The 12593-nt window shown below is 41.5% G+C and overlaps 1 protein-coding gene across 1 annotated transcript in view; it reads left to right on the forward strand.

Annotated features, from left to right (window-relative positions):
- Positions 1-291: 291 nt before the first annotated feature.
- Positions 292-12593, forward strand: part of LOC117365493 (cytokine receptor-like factor 1) — a 50714-nt gene continuing 38412 nt past the window's right edge. The window contains exon 1 of the mRNA XM_033955969.1: positions 292-346. Within this exon, the coding sequence (XP_033811860.1) occupies positions 292-346 (55 nt within the window). The remainder of the gene's footprint in view (positions 347-12593) is intronic.

Raw genomic sequence — 12593 nt, forward strand, 5'->3', positions numbered from 1 at the left:
AAAGAATAAAGGAAGAGCGAGCTGCTGGTTGGTGAATGAATAGCTGAAGATCCCCTCCTTGCTCGGAGGGTCTCCTTAATGGCAGTAAACCATGTGGAGGGGGAGGGCCGGGGCAGGAGGTGCATCCCTAGGACAGCTTCACAACTCACATTTACCCTGGACTGAAGTACCAAAATCTCCTTCTTTTTTTTTTTTTTAAAGAGGGAGGGGGAATTCTTTACTCTTGATCACCTTTCTGGGTGAAGTTTGCAAAGTTTTTAAAGGAGATCAGATATTCCCCAGAGCTGAAGGATGGTTTCTGCGGTAGTGCTGGGACTTTCTCTTCTGACCCTCGGATCTTGGGCAGGTAAGTTTCCTGTATCTAATTCTGTCTGTTCGCCTTGCAAAATGTCTATTCATTTGATTCAGACGCGGAGGGGAAGAAAGGACCTTAACGTTCCTCCTAATGAGGAATTGGACCAAAATCCGGATCGAGATCAACTCTGCAGAAATCAAATAGGTTCCAGAAACGGGAAAGGACCAAATCTGTTTGATCCTAGCAATGAATCCGAAGAGAAAGGTTTCAGCTTTTAAGCCAGAGAAATGTAAACCTTAAATAGAAAAACAGCCAGAGGAAAAGTACCTTTTGTACTGTAATCTTAGGAGGGTGAGCTTTTTATAGGGATGGATTCCTGAGGAAAGTGCCAGGAATTTAGACGGAGAGGTTTGTCTCTTGGGTCTTTTCTCCCCAGGAAACTCAATCTTTTTGCCCTCCCTCAACTTGACTGCTCTGGTTTCATCTCTGTTACTCACCTGAGGAAGCAGAGCAATACGGGCCAGACAGGTCCTGAGATCAGAGAGGCCCAAGTCGTAGAAGCCAGCTCTATGGGTGTTTGAGCACCCCCAGTATTGGACAAACTTTCTATTGGGTTTAGCACCCTCAATAATTTTGAAAACTTGGCTCCTATGGCCCAAGTTGTAGACTGGGAGAAACAGGGGCAGAGAGCGAGGGAACCGGCAGCCCCAATTTGCACCATGCAATTTACTGGCTATTTGGGGCTTTATTCGGCAAAGTTCTTCAGTCACATGAATAGACAACATAATATTCTCCATATTCATAATTTAAAATGAAAGACTTGATCCTTCCTGCTTCGTTCTGCAGAGATTCCGTGCTGTGTCCGATTGTTTGTTCGTCCCTGAATTTGTAACCAGTGACTGTTACCGTCCAGTCAGGAAAAAAAACATTTTTCTTCCCTCCTTAATTCTTGTGTTATTTGACAATATTTTCATATGGTAGAAACTCAACATTTTAGATGCAAAAAAAAAAGCTATTCAGGAAACTTGGAAGTTTCCATTTTCTGCGACATTCTAAAGAAAATGTCAAATTAAACTGCAGAAAAGTTTTCTTTTGAACTACAACTACTCCAACACAGGTATTTAAAAAAACAAAATTGGTTTTAATTTGGTTAACTTCTTTTATTATTTTTTTTTTTAATAATAATCATTAGACTTGCTAACTAGAAAGTATGATAAACCTTGCTAAAACAAAAGGTGTAAACATTCTTGTTTAATTTTATACTATTCTCAAAAATCTAACATGTAATATATATATGTAATATATGTAATATATATGTAATATATGTAATATATATAAGGGGCTGCTGAAAGTTCTCAGCCCAACCAAGAACAGAAAGATGTGGAGCCATGAAACAAGTTATTCCACCCTTTTCTTGACACATTTCGTTTCATTTCATATCACTGAAACGAAAACCGTGGAATAACTTGGAAGTTTCATGGCTCCACATCATTCTCGACATGGAGCAGTTTCATAACTAGAGGATTCTGCCAAAAGTATAAGCGACTGACCATTTATATCCTTGACCTTTTAGTGCAGTATCTGGAGCAGTGAGCCTGCCCTGCCCCTCCCGTATTCAGAAGGATTATTGCGCATATATAGCTGCTTAAAAAATTACACCTTAAATGTCCTAGTTTCTCTGTGCAGGCGTACAAATCAACGCATTTAAAAGTGATTCAGGGAGGCAAGGCAGAAGAGCAAAAGAAAAGAAAACGAGACGAAAACCTTGTGAGTCAGTTATTTCATGGGTGTAGATGTAGGGCTCCTTTCACTAAGGTGCATTAGCGTTTTTAGTGCACGCAGGAAATTACCGCGCGCACTCTATTCCACGCGTTAGAGCCCTAACGCGGCTTAGTAAAAGGAGCCCATAGACACAGCTGAGGGAGACTTTTTCTCTGAAGGCTACACTGAAGCTCTTGTCTCCCTTATTTGCTACCTATCAGCCACTTTGTTCTTTGGGCATTTTGTCCTCTCTTTTAGTGGGGTGGGGGCATTATCATCTTTGGTAACGTGGGTACGGGGACTCGGGAGGACAAGGTGATGAAGAAAGAAGAGATTGACTAGGCTGGGAGGTGAGATGTTACCTACAAGGGAGACTGTTAAGAAGGGTTATTTTTGCCCAGGTCTCATTTTATGCAAGAGACCTAGTTACTAATAACCTGGGTTAATAGCAAAACAACACGTCTTAACGGTAGCCCACCTTAGTTCTTTAATCTTTTTTGTAATTTGTTTGAAAAATGAGATCCTTCTTAATGCAGAGACCAAACCTCACTGGCTAAATCAAATCCAGTGTGTGGTGTCCTGAAAATAGATTTTAATTTTCGGAATTGAAAATAAAAAAAAAGAGACTCAAAAAGATACACTATTTAAATACACAGTGATGTGATTTTTTTTTCTTATATTTTTAAAAAAAAATATAATTAAGGCATTTTATAGAATTGAGGCAAACGAAAAAAAAAAAAAAAAAAGATGCACAGGAGTTTACCAGGATGCTTCAGATTTAACTCGTTTCAGTTGATCTATTTACCTTTCATGACCTGCTAATTTTTATGTGGTTGGGATGCAGCAAAGTGTACTGTTCCCTCTCTACAGGAAGGAAGTACTTATTTCCAGCTGTTGATCTGCAACTCATCCGTCGATGGAGAAGAAAAACAGGGGAAGACACTGGAGCCTGAGGCCAAATTCCCTCCACTTGCCCTCAAACCGCTGCTTTGGTGTAACCCTGAAGCCTGTGCGGTCCTTTTGGTCTGTTCTTGCCACATAATCAGCCTATCCACCAAGGGGATCAGACAAATAATTACCGAACACGCCTTTCTGCACCTATTGTTTTAAGAGCTGGAGGCCGAGATGGCAGGAAAATAATCAGAAAATAAATATCCATATGAATACAAATCCTAGAGCAGATGTAGGGAACTCCGGTCCTGGAGAGCCCGTATTCCAGTCGGGCTTCAGGATTTCCCCAATGAATATGCATGAGATCTATTTGCATGCACTGCCTTCAATGCATATTCATTGGGGAAATCCTGAAAACCCGACTGGAATACGGCTCTCGAGGACCGGAGTTCCCTACCCCTGTCCTAGAGCAAAAGAAAACTGAAAACATCCAGGCCTTAGTCCCAGTGTAGCCGTGAGAGCAGTTTCTTTTTGTCATGTCAGCATGGAATAGGATGTGTTCCAAAACAGCTGGATTTGCTAAACATCTGGGCATCAGCGAAACGAGCTGGGTTCACTTATTGGATCTAGTGTGATGAAAACGATGTGGAAATCAGATGACAGCGAGCAGTCCGTTGACCGTTTGTCCAGGGGTTGAAACATTCACCTAAACACACACTTTAAATGTAAATGTGTAAAAATCCAGAGACGTTAATGACTTGGATGCCTGCCATCTTCAGTGGCTTCCCGGAACTAGAGGACAGACAATGAAAAGTTCAGCTGTCTACCCTGGTGAACTAGGGAACCTGGGGTGGACATGTGTAGGACAAGATTCTAGGGCAGGGCTTCCCAAGTCCGGTCCTCCAGATCTATTGGCAGGCCAGGTTTTCAGGATATCCACAATGAATATGCATGAGAAAGAACTGCCTGCACTGCCTTCTTGGTATGCAAATCTCTCTCATGCATATTCATTGTGGATATCCTGAAAACCTGGCCTGCCAGTAGATCTCGAGGACCGGAAGTGGGCAGCCCTGTTCTAGGGTATGTTTCGGCTTGCCAGATTTTTTTTATTTCCAACGAATCTGTCCACTAATGGATACCAAGCAGCCATTAGAGCAGTGGTTCCCAAACCTGTCCTGTGGGACCCCCAGCCAGTCAGGTTTTCAAGATATCTCTAATGAATATGCATGAGAGAGATTTGCATATGATGAAAGTGACAGGTATGCAAATCTCTCTCATGCATATTCATTAGGGATATCTTGAAAACCTGACTGGCTGAGGGTCCCCCCAGGACAGGTTTGGGAACCATTGCATTAGAGGAACCTCCCCTATAATGAGGCTGTCTCAAGCTCTAGATTCTTCTATCTGGTCTTTCTTGTCTCCCCTCCCCCAAGACTCAAGAACTTCCTTCTTTAATTTATTATTAGTAGTAGTAGTAGTGGCTTTTCACTAACATCTAACATCTCCTCCCCTGTCCACATCCTCCTCTATTCATTTGCTCTTGTAAAGCTTTCTCCTCTCTTTCCTTTATTTTTAAACTTTGTAAACCGTGTCGAGCTCCACTTCTGTGGAGATGATGCGGTATATAAACTTAAGGCTTAGTTTAGTTTAGTTTAGTAGTATTTATATACCACATATAGCCTAGGTGGTTTACATTCAGCATTTTCCCCAGTCTGTCAGCAGTGCCCGTGCAAATTTTCAGCCAGGTCCAAATCCGAATAGTTCCCCCTCCCCTTCGATTTTGATAATTACACTCTACAATCATGATTATCCTCTAACAATCCTACTTAAACAAACGGCGACTCACATTTGGACATTATTATGCATATTTTGAAAACACTTAGACTTACAAAGTATGGAACTTTATAAGTCTAAGTGCTTTGAAAATGAGCCCCGAGTCACTTTCAAATATTAAACTTTGCAAGTAAAAGAAAGCGCTCAGCGTTGATGGTTTTTAAGTTGATGTGGCTGTCAGGACTTGCTGGCCTTCTCCAGTAGCTGCCCTCGGCTTACCCGGTCTTACTATCAATCCTTCCCAAGACCAAAGAATGAAAACCTTGGTTATCTGGTCTTTCGGTGTCTTAATCTTCCCCACCCCCTTATCTTGGAATGCTAATCATCATTCTTTACCTGGCACTTTTTAATATGCTCATATGCATGTGGTAATATACACACCAGTTGTCTTATTATTATTATTATTATTTTTTGTTAAAGCAGAATAGCCTGCGGGAACGTGAGGAAATCTCCCCTGGATCGGGAGTCTCCTCCAAGGGCCATGGAAAGCCATCAAAAGCCTCTTATTCTAGTGCAGGGGTCTCAAAGTCCCTCCTCGAGGGCCGCAATCCAATCGGGTTTTCAGAATTTCCCCAATGAATATGCATGAGATCCATTTGCATGCACTGCTTTCATTGTATGCAAATAGATCTCATGCATATTCATTGGGGAAATCCTGAAAACCCGACTGGATTGCGGCCCTCGAGGAGGGACTTTGAGACCCCTGTTCTAGTGCATGCGTCTTGTTTCCCACCATTTCTGCCCCTTGAAAACACCTGGTAATGGAAAACTTCAAGACGAGCAGATTGCTTATGAGGGGAAGTGAAGTCTGACTTTTGTAAAAGCTTTGCGTTTACTTTACTTGCATCTCTCTACAAGGGGCCGCTGAAAAGTGCTCAGCCCAACCAACAAAGTTGGCGCAGTCTCCATCGAGGGCTATACACTCCCATAAAGCGATTTTCCACATTTTTCGTTCCGTCTCTGTACGACGGAACGAAAAAAAAGTGGAAAATCACTGGATTAAAAGTATAGCCCTTGATGGAGACTGTATCAAAATATTCTGATAGCAGAAAACCTTCATCGAATTGTTACCTTCATCGAATTTGAATTTCTTTTATGTGTTTTTTGTAACTAACATATACTATTTCTCTATATGATTATATTTGTGGACTGAATTTAAAAAGAAATTCACTCCAATGTTCGATTGCAATGGATAGCGCCAAAGCCCGGCTTGAGTGAAGGAGCGCTGGAGAGATGTTTCTCAAAGCACTTTGTGGAGTGACGATGTTCCTAAATGGATTTTCTTCTTTGTGGATATTTTGGGGTCAATTCCTTTAGTTTTTTTCTCAAAGCACTTTACCTGGAATATTTTCTTTTAATAATTTTAGATGTGGTGCGGGTGAGTTTCTCCTCACCTTCTATTTCCGGATTAATTGGTTACACATAGGTTAAAATGCCTCACTAGATCATTAGAAATTTGGAAGAAAAGTTAAACTTTCCCCTGTCAGGAGTAATTAGATAAGAATCCGTTGGGTTTCTGTTTCTCAGTTTGGCATTACAATAAATAACGGTTTCTGGTCAATCTTTTGCTTCCGACTACTCAGTAGAAAATGCAAAAATTCCTCAGAATCGATTGGGTTGCTGCATTTTATAAACCGAAGATATCCTTTATTGAGAGCCTTAATTGTTATTTCGATATAGCGCTGCTGCAAAAGTTTGGGCACAATTTTTGTTTTGTTTGTAGGCCGCTTTTTCAAGGGTTGGAGGAGATAAGAACATAGAATGTAAGAACATAAGAATTGCCGCTGCTGGGTCAGACCATAGAAACATAGAAATAGACGGCAGATAAGGGCCCACGGCCCATCTAGTCTGCCCACCTTAATGTCCCTCCCCTACCTTTGCCCTGTGAAGAGATCCCATGTGCCGATCCCATTTGGCCTTAAAATCAGGCACGCTGCTGGCCTCAATCACCTGTAGTGGTCCATCGTGCCCAGCAGTCCACTCACGTGGCGGCCCTCTGGTCTAAGACCAGCGCCCTAACTGCCCCTAGCCCTACCAGCGTACATCCTTGTTCAGCAGAACAGAAGCACCGATCGGACAAAAGTAAAAAAAAAAAAATGTGTGTGTGTGTGTGGGGGGGGGGGGGTAGATTTTTCTCTAAGACGAGAGATTTAAAGAAGCAGCAGCTGGATCCTGCTTTACTTGGGCTGAGATTTATTTTTCCTGCAAACGTGCTGATTTTAGTAAGATAACAGCTAACTGCTTTCGCTTGCTTCTGTTAAACCAGGGGTGTCCAACCTGTGGCCTGAGGGCCGCATGCGGCCCGGTGAATTATTTTGTGTGGCCCCAGTCGAGGGCAATGCGGTGTTTTCCTCTGCTGCCCCCGGGTATTTACCGTCTTGCCGGCTCCCTCCTCTGTCTTGCTGCAGCGTTTGCATGTTTGTGCGGCCCCCAGAAACCAAAACATTTTTTTCAGCCAATGCGGCCCAGCGAAGCCAAAAGGTTGGACACCCCTGGGTTAAACAGTATCTCTGACACATCTCCAAATTAGGTTGTTGTATCCTAATTTGGAATTAGAGAGGAAAAATCAACCCTGAAAACAGTCAGCTGTTGAAGCAAGAGGAAACCAAAATCACTTGAAATCAGCATGATTCTGGCTTTGATATCGGTTCTAGGGAAACCCCGTTGCCCAGTGTCTTGGAAAGCCTCTGCTCAGGCCTAGCTACATGCAGGCATCAGATAGATAAAAGAAAGAAGAAAAAAAGCACCACTATAGCTTTAAGAGTTGTACAGTGGAAACAGAGAAGGGGAAGTTTCAAATCTGGTCCATATGGTTATACTAGGGAGCGGGGCTAGTGGTCACCTTAATAGGTTAATGATAACAAGGCAAGAAATGGAATATCTGAAGACTGAAAAGATCAAACAAGGAAGAAACAAGCAATATTTCCTTTCTGATGGAAACTTGCCTCAAGCTGAGATTTGAAAAGGCCAAGTACATGAAATCTTAATACAAATTTAGTCCCTTACTGATGTAAGCAGAAGGAACTTGTTTGGAATAAAAGCAAGTAAAATCCAGTCATTCATTCTTAGAAGAAGTTTACCCTTTTCCAAAATAATCCCAGAATTATAAGGCAAAATGAATATCTTTTCTTGGCTATTAAATTCCTTTCCTAAATGCCAGGGCATTGATGGTCCATTTTTATTATTCATAGAAACGAAAGATCTCTGTGTTTAGGTGGATTTCTATTAATTTTGCCTTTTGTGGGCTAATTTTTTTGTCTGGTAGCATGGCACAAAATTGCACTTTCTCCATATAGGTGTGTGTGTGTGTTGGGGGGGGGGGGGTGCTGAAAAGTTCTCAGCACAACCAACCAGCTTCCTAAATTCTGAGCGTTATTTTGCCATTGAAGCTGAAGAGAGCTGTTTCGTTACATGCCAATTTGCAGAAACAAAATTCTCTGTTTTGACTTTGTTTCATATCATTCATTGAACCATATCCATATTGTTCTCTTCTTGGTTGGGCTGAGAACATTTCAGCACCCCCTCATAACTGAAAGCTGGAACAGGGACCTAGCGGATAGAAAGCTGATAGCAATTTGTACCAAAATCAGAGACAATTTTTAGGCTCCAAATCTGTGCAGTAGTTTCCAAGCCCCAACATATATAAAAACAGAGAGATGTACTGTCACGAACAATGGAAGTTCATAGGAAATGTGACTCAACACCCTATGGTAAAATGTAGTATATTTCCCCCTTCCTAAAGTGCAATTTATTGTCTGATTCAGTAACTCTCCTCCAGGAACAACTGTCCAGAGAATAACAGGGTTTATAGAAGGAACTTAACAGGCGAAGCTTGGAGGAGCAGAGAGGGAGGTGCCCTAATCTCCCATTGGAATTTATAGGAATGGGGGAGGGGAGGAGAAAGAGAGAGAGATACTTTTGGACTTGGAGCAGGAGTAATTTCAGGAAACTTTGTAGCTATAGATCCCAGAACAGATCCCTTAAGGAGACACCTGAGATTTCCAAGTGCTTGAGAACCCCTTCTGTGATGTGATTTCTCACTAACAGGAGGTTACATAGATTGGCTGCTTTTTTCAGAGCCATGACCACAGCCAGACTTGGAATTTGTTAAGATGGCCAGTGAGCAGTGCCGAAGTCAACGCTGGAAATATTCCATATGCACTGTGGACTCCCCATAACACAAATCTTGGGGTCCAAGAGATATTTGACCACTTTATTAAGTGAATCCACATGGCCTGGGAGCCTTTCTCGAACACTGTGACTGCGTTGGCGCGCAGCCGCATTCTGAATTGCTGACTGAGGTTTTGTATTGCATTTATGCTTATGTATTTGCCTTTTATTGTATTTCTTAGTTTTTTCTTCTGGTTCAACTTTTTGGGAAGAGGGACTCCGGAGTGGGGTAGGGGGTTTGAGGTTCCTTTTGTACGTGATATTATTTAGTCCCTCTGTACCATCTGTATTTTTGTAAATTTGGCTCATTAAAAATAATTTGCACATAAGTGAATCCACATTATGATTAACAAAAAAAGAGGAGGGAGGAGATCCAACCTTTAACTATGTTATAAGTGATCCTGTGTTATATTGCATCATATTATATAGCTAATTATTTTAATCATGCATTAAAACGGGGTGTTGCTGCAACAATGACACCCCAATTAGGGCCAGGTTCTATAAATGGGACTGAAAATTTAGTGCTCAACACTATTCTATAAAGGGTGCTGAATTTGGCGCTCCACTTTGGGTGTGATAACTTATCCAGCTTAAAACGGGTGTAGATGAAAAATCCAGAACAACAACAACAACAACAAAAAACAGCACCAAAAAATTCCACAGGAAAAAGAAAAATTCAAAACAAAAGAAACAGTGGAACCGTTGATCCGGTTGACAAAATTTATTAAAACAAATTAAAACCAGTCGATATAGCTAAATGCTGCTCTATGTAAAAAAAAAATGCACATGTGATACAAAATGTGTAATAATACAAATCCAATAGAACTGTATGTAGATGGTGCGGGCCCATGTTTTGGCTATAAGTAGCCTTCCTCAGGGGTCCTACAGAAATACGTATATATGTATGAGTAAATGTAATCAGTTATAGTGGTGTGCTAAAGTGATTATGGAATGTGGTTAGATGCCAAATGTGCTCAAATGACTTTACTAGTTCCTTCACCAACAATTTCATTCTCACTTTCCTCATACCTTTGCTCTTCTGAATTTTACGGAACCTTACACCTTTTATCACCTTTCTCACTTATATACGTGCATCTTTTCCAAATTATTCACATTTTAACCACATTGCACAATCACTTTAGCTGCAGGGGTGTCCAACCTGCGGCCCGAGGGCCGTATGCGGCCCAGTGAAGTATTTTGTGCGGCCCCGGTCGAGGACAATGCAGTGTTTTCCTCTCCTGCCCCCGGGTGTTTACCATCTTGCCGGCTCCCTCCTCTGTCTTGCTGCAGCCCCAGAAACATTTTTTTCGACCAATGCGGCCCAGTGAAGCCAAAAGGTTGGACACCCCTGCTAGCACATCATTATAACTGATTACATTTACTCATACATATATACATATTTCTGTAGGACCCTCAAGAAAGGCTATTTATAGCCCAAACACGGACTATTTGGATAATTTCCTAAAAGAGAAGTCCATAGGCATTTTTGAGATGACTCGGGAAAATCCACTGCTGCTTACGAGGGGGTGCTGAAAAGCTCTCAGCCCAACCAACCAACTTCCTTAAATTCTGAGCGTTATTTTGCCACTGGAGCTGAAAAGAGTGTTATCTTATTTCATTAAGTTCCAGTCTGAAGAAACAAAGTTCTATGTTTTAACATTGTTTCGGGTCATTGATTGAACTATATCCACGGTGATTCTCAGTTGGGCTGAGAACTTTTCAGCACCCCCTTATTCTTGGAATAAGCAGCATAAAATCTGTTTTACTATTTTGGGATCTAGCTAGATTCGTGGGTCTGGGTTGGTGGTCACAGTTAGAAACAGGATACTGAGATTGATGAACCTTTGGTCTGTCCCGGTTTGGCAATTCTTATGTTTTTATGTTCTTAAAGTTCCCCTGTAGGCGTTTGGTTATTTTTGCAGGGAAGAATTATGTGTTTTTTGAAACCATCTTAATTGGAAGACTTTACTTATCATAATGGTTGACTCCATGCTATATGTAAAGTTATATATTATTTTTATTATGGTAAACTGCAGTAGGGAAGGTGGATATATTTGTGGACAATTGTTAGCAAGTTTCAAGGTCAAGTTTCAAGTTTAATGGTTCTTTTGATTAATCGCTTAATCATATTTCTAAGCGATGTACAGTTTAAAATTACATTTAGTGGGAAACAGTACAATACAAAACTTTAAATAATAACATTGGGGTTTAAGATTAACTTATCATACTCATAACACAAGGAAAAAGGGGATGCGAAATACAAATCAATATAGAAAAGCAGAACAAAAAGGGAAAAGTACAAAAGGGAAACAAATAAAAGGCACATTGGCTCCCCCTTTTACAAAACCGCAATAGCGTTTTTTACATAAAAACATAAGAATTTTTAGCATAGGCTGACACGTTGAATGCTTTGTGCTGCTCCCGATGCTCATAGGAATTCTATGGGTGTCGGGAGCAGCACAGAGCTTCGTCGCGCTTGCCTGCGCTAAAAATCGCTATCATGGTTATGTAAAAGGGGGGTGTACTAGGATTCCAGGATTCATTATTTTTCTTTGTGTTTTTAAAAAAAAAATTATTATTCTCTTTTCCAGAATGTGGACTTAGGGCTTCTTTTATTAAGGTGCGCTAGCGTTTATAGCGATTGCAGGAAATTACCGCACGCTGCACCGCTCATTACGCTTCTAGAACTAACGCCAGCTCAATGCTGGCATTACGGTCTAGCACGCACGGCAATGTATCGCGCGCTATTCCACGCGTTAAAGCCCTAGCGCACCTTAGTAAAAGGAGCCCTTAAACAAAATTATTTCCTTTGAATGTTTATTTTTCTCTTTTTATGACATTATGTCATTTTCTTTTTCACTTGTAGTGATGAAATATAAACTGAATAAACCTAAATCTTGCTCAAAAAGTAATAAAACCATCAAAGTTACTCTATCTGCCACATCAGTTAGTGAAGTTTCCAACACATTTGATACCCAAAATCATTCATCTCTTGGAACCTCAATATCTAGTGGCCAGACTACATTACCACACACCAGCACTAGAGGTCTGCACGGGAACGGGGATCACGGGAATTCTGCGGGTCCTGCAGGGGTCCCGCAGGAATCCCCCCTAACCCATGGAACTCCCACAGGGATGGAAAGCTTTGGAAGCAGGGTTCGTCCATATAATAGAATGGACACATCAGCCTTTGTAAAAGAGGGGGGTTTATAAGTTAATTACCTGAACAGAAAACAAAAAAAGGGTTCCACCAAAGAGATTCCACAAGGAAAACAGCAGCGCAAACACAAAAGAAACTGTGGAATTGATGATCCTGTCAGAAGTAATTGCTGCTTTTCATGGGGACGGGCGGGGATGGAGGTAATTCCTTGTGGGGACGGAGAGGATCCTGGCGGGGACGGGCAGGGATGGGTGGGATTTCTGTCTCCGCGCAACTCTCTAACCAGCACGTGCTCTATGCTCAAGCCAAGAATATCTGTTGGAAATACCCTCCTTCAGAAATGCCAAATAGAAAAGCGTTAGGACAAGAATGTTCTCAGTGATGGCTCCAAGGTAGTGGAACTCTCTTCCGAAGGAATTAAAATTAGGAAAGGACACTGGAAAATTCAAGAAAGGGATAAAGACCATTCTCTTCACAGACTAT

Source organism: Geotrypetes seraphini, chromosome 8, assembly GCF_902459505.1.
Source record: "Geotrypetes seraphini chromosome 8, aGeoSer1.1, whole genome shotgun sequence".
Taxonomy (NCBI): Eukaryota; Metazoa; Chordata; class Amphibia; order Gymnophiona; family Dermophiidae; genus Geotrypetes; species Geotrypetes seraphini.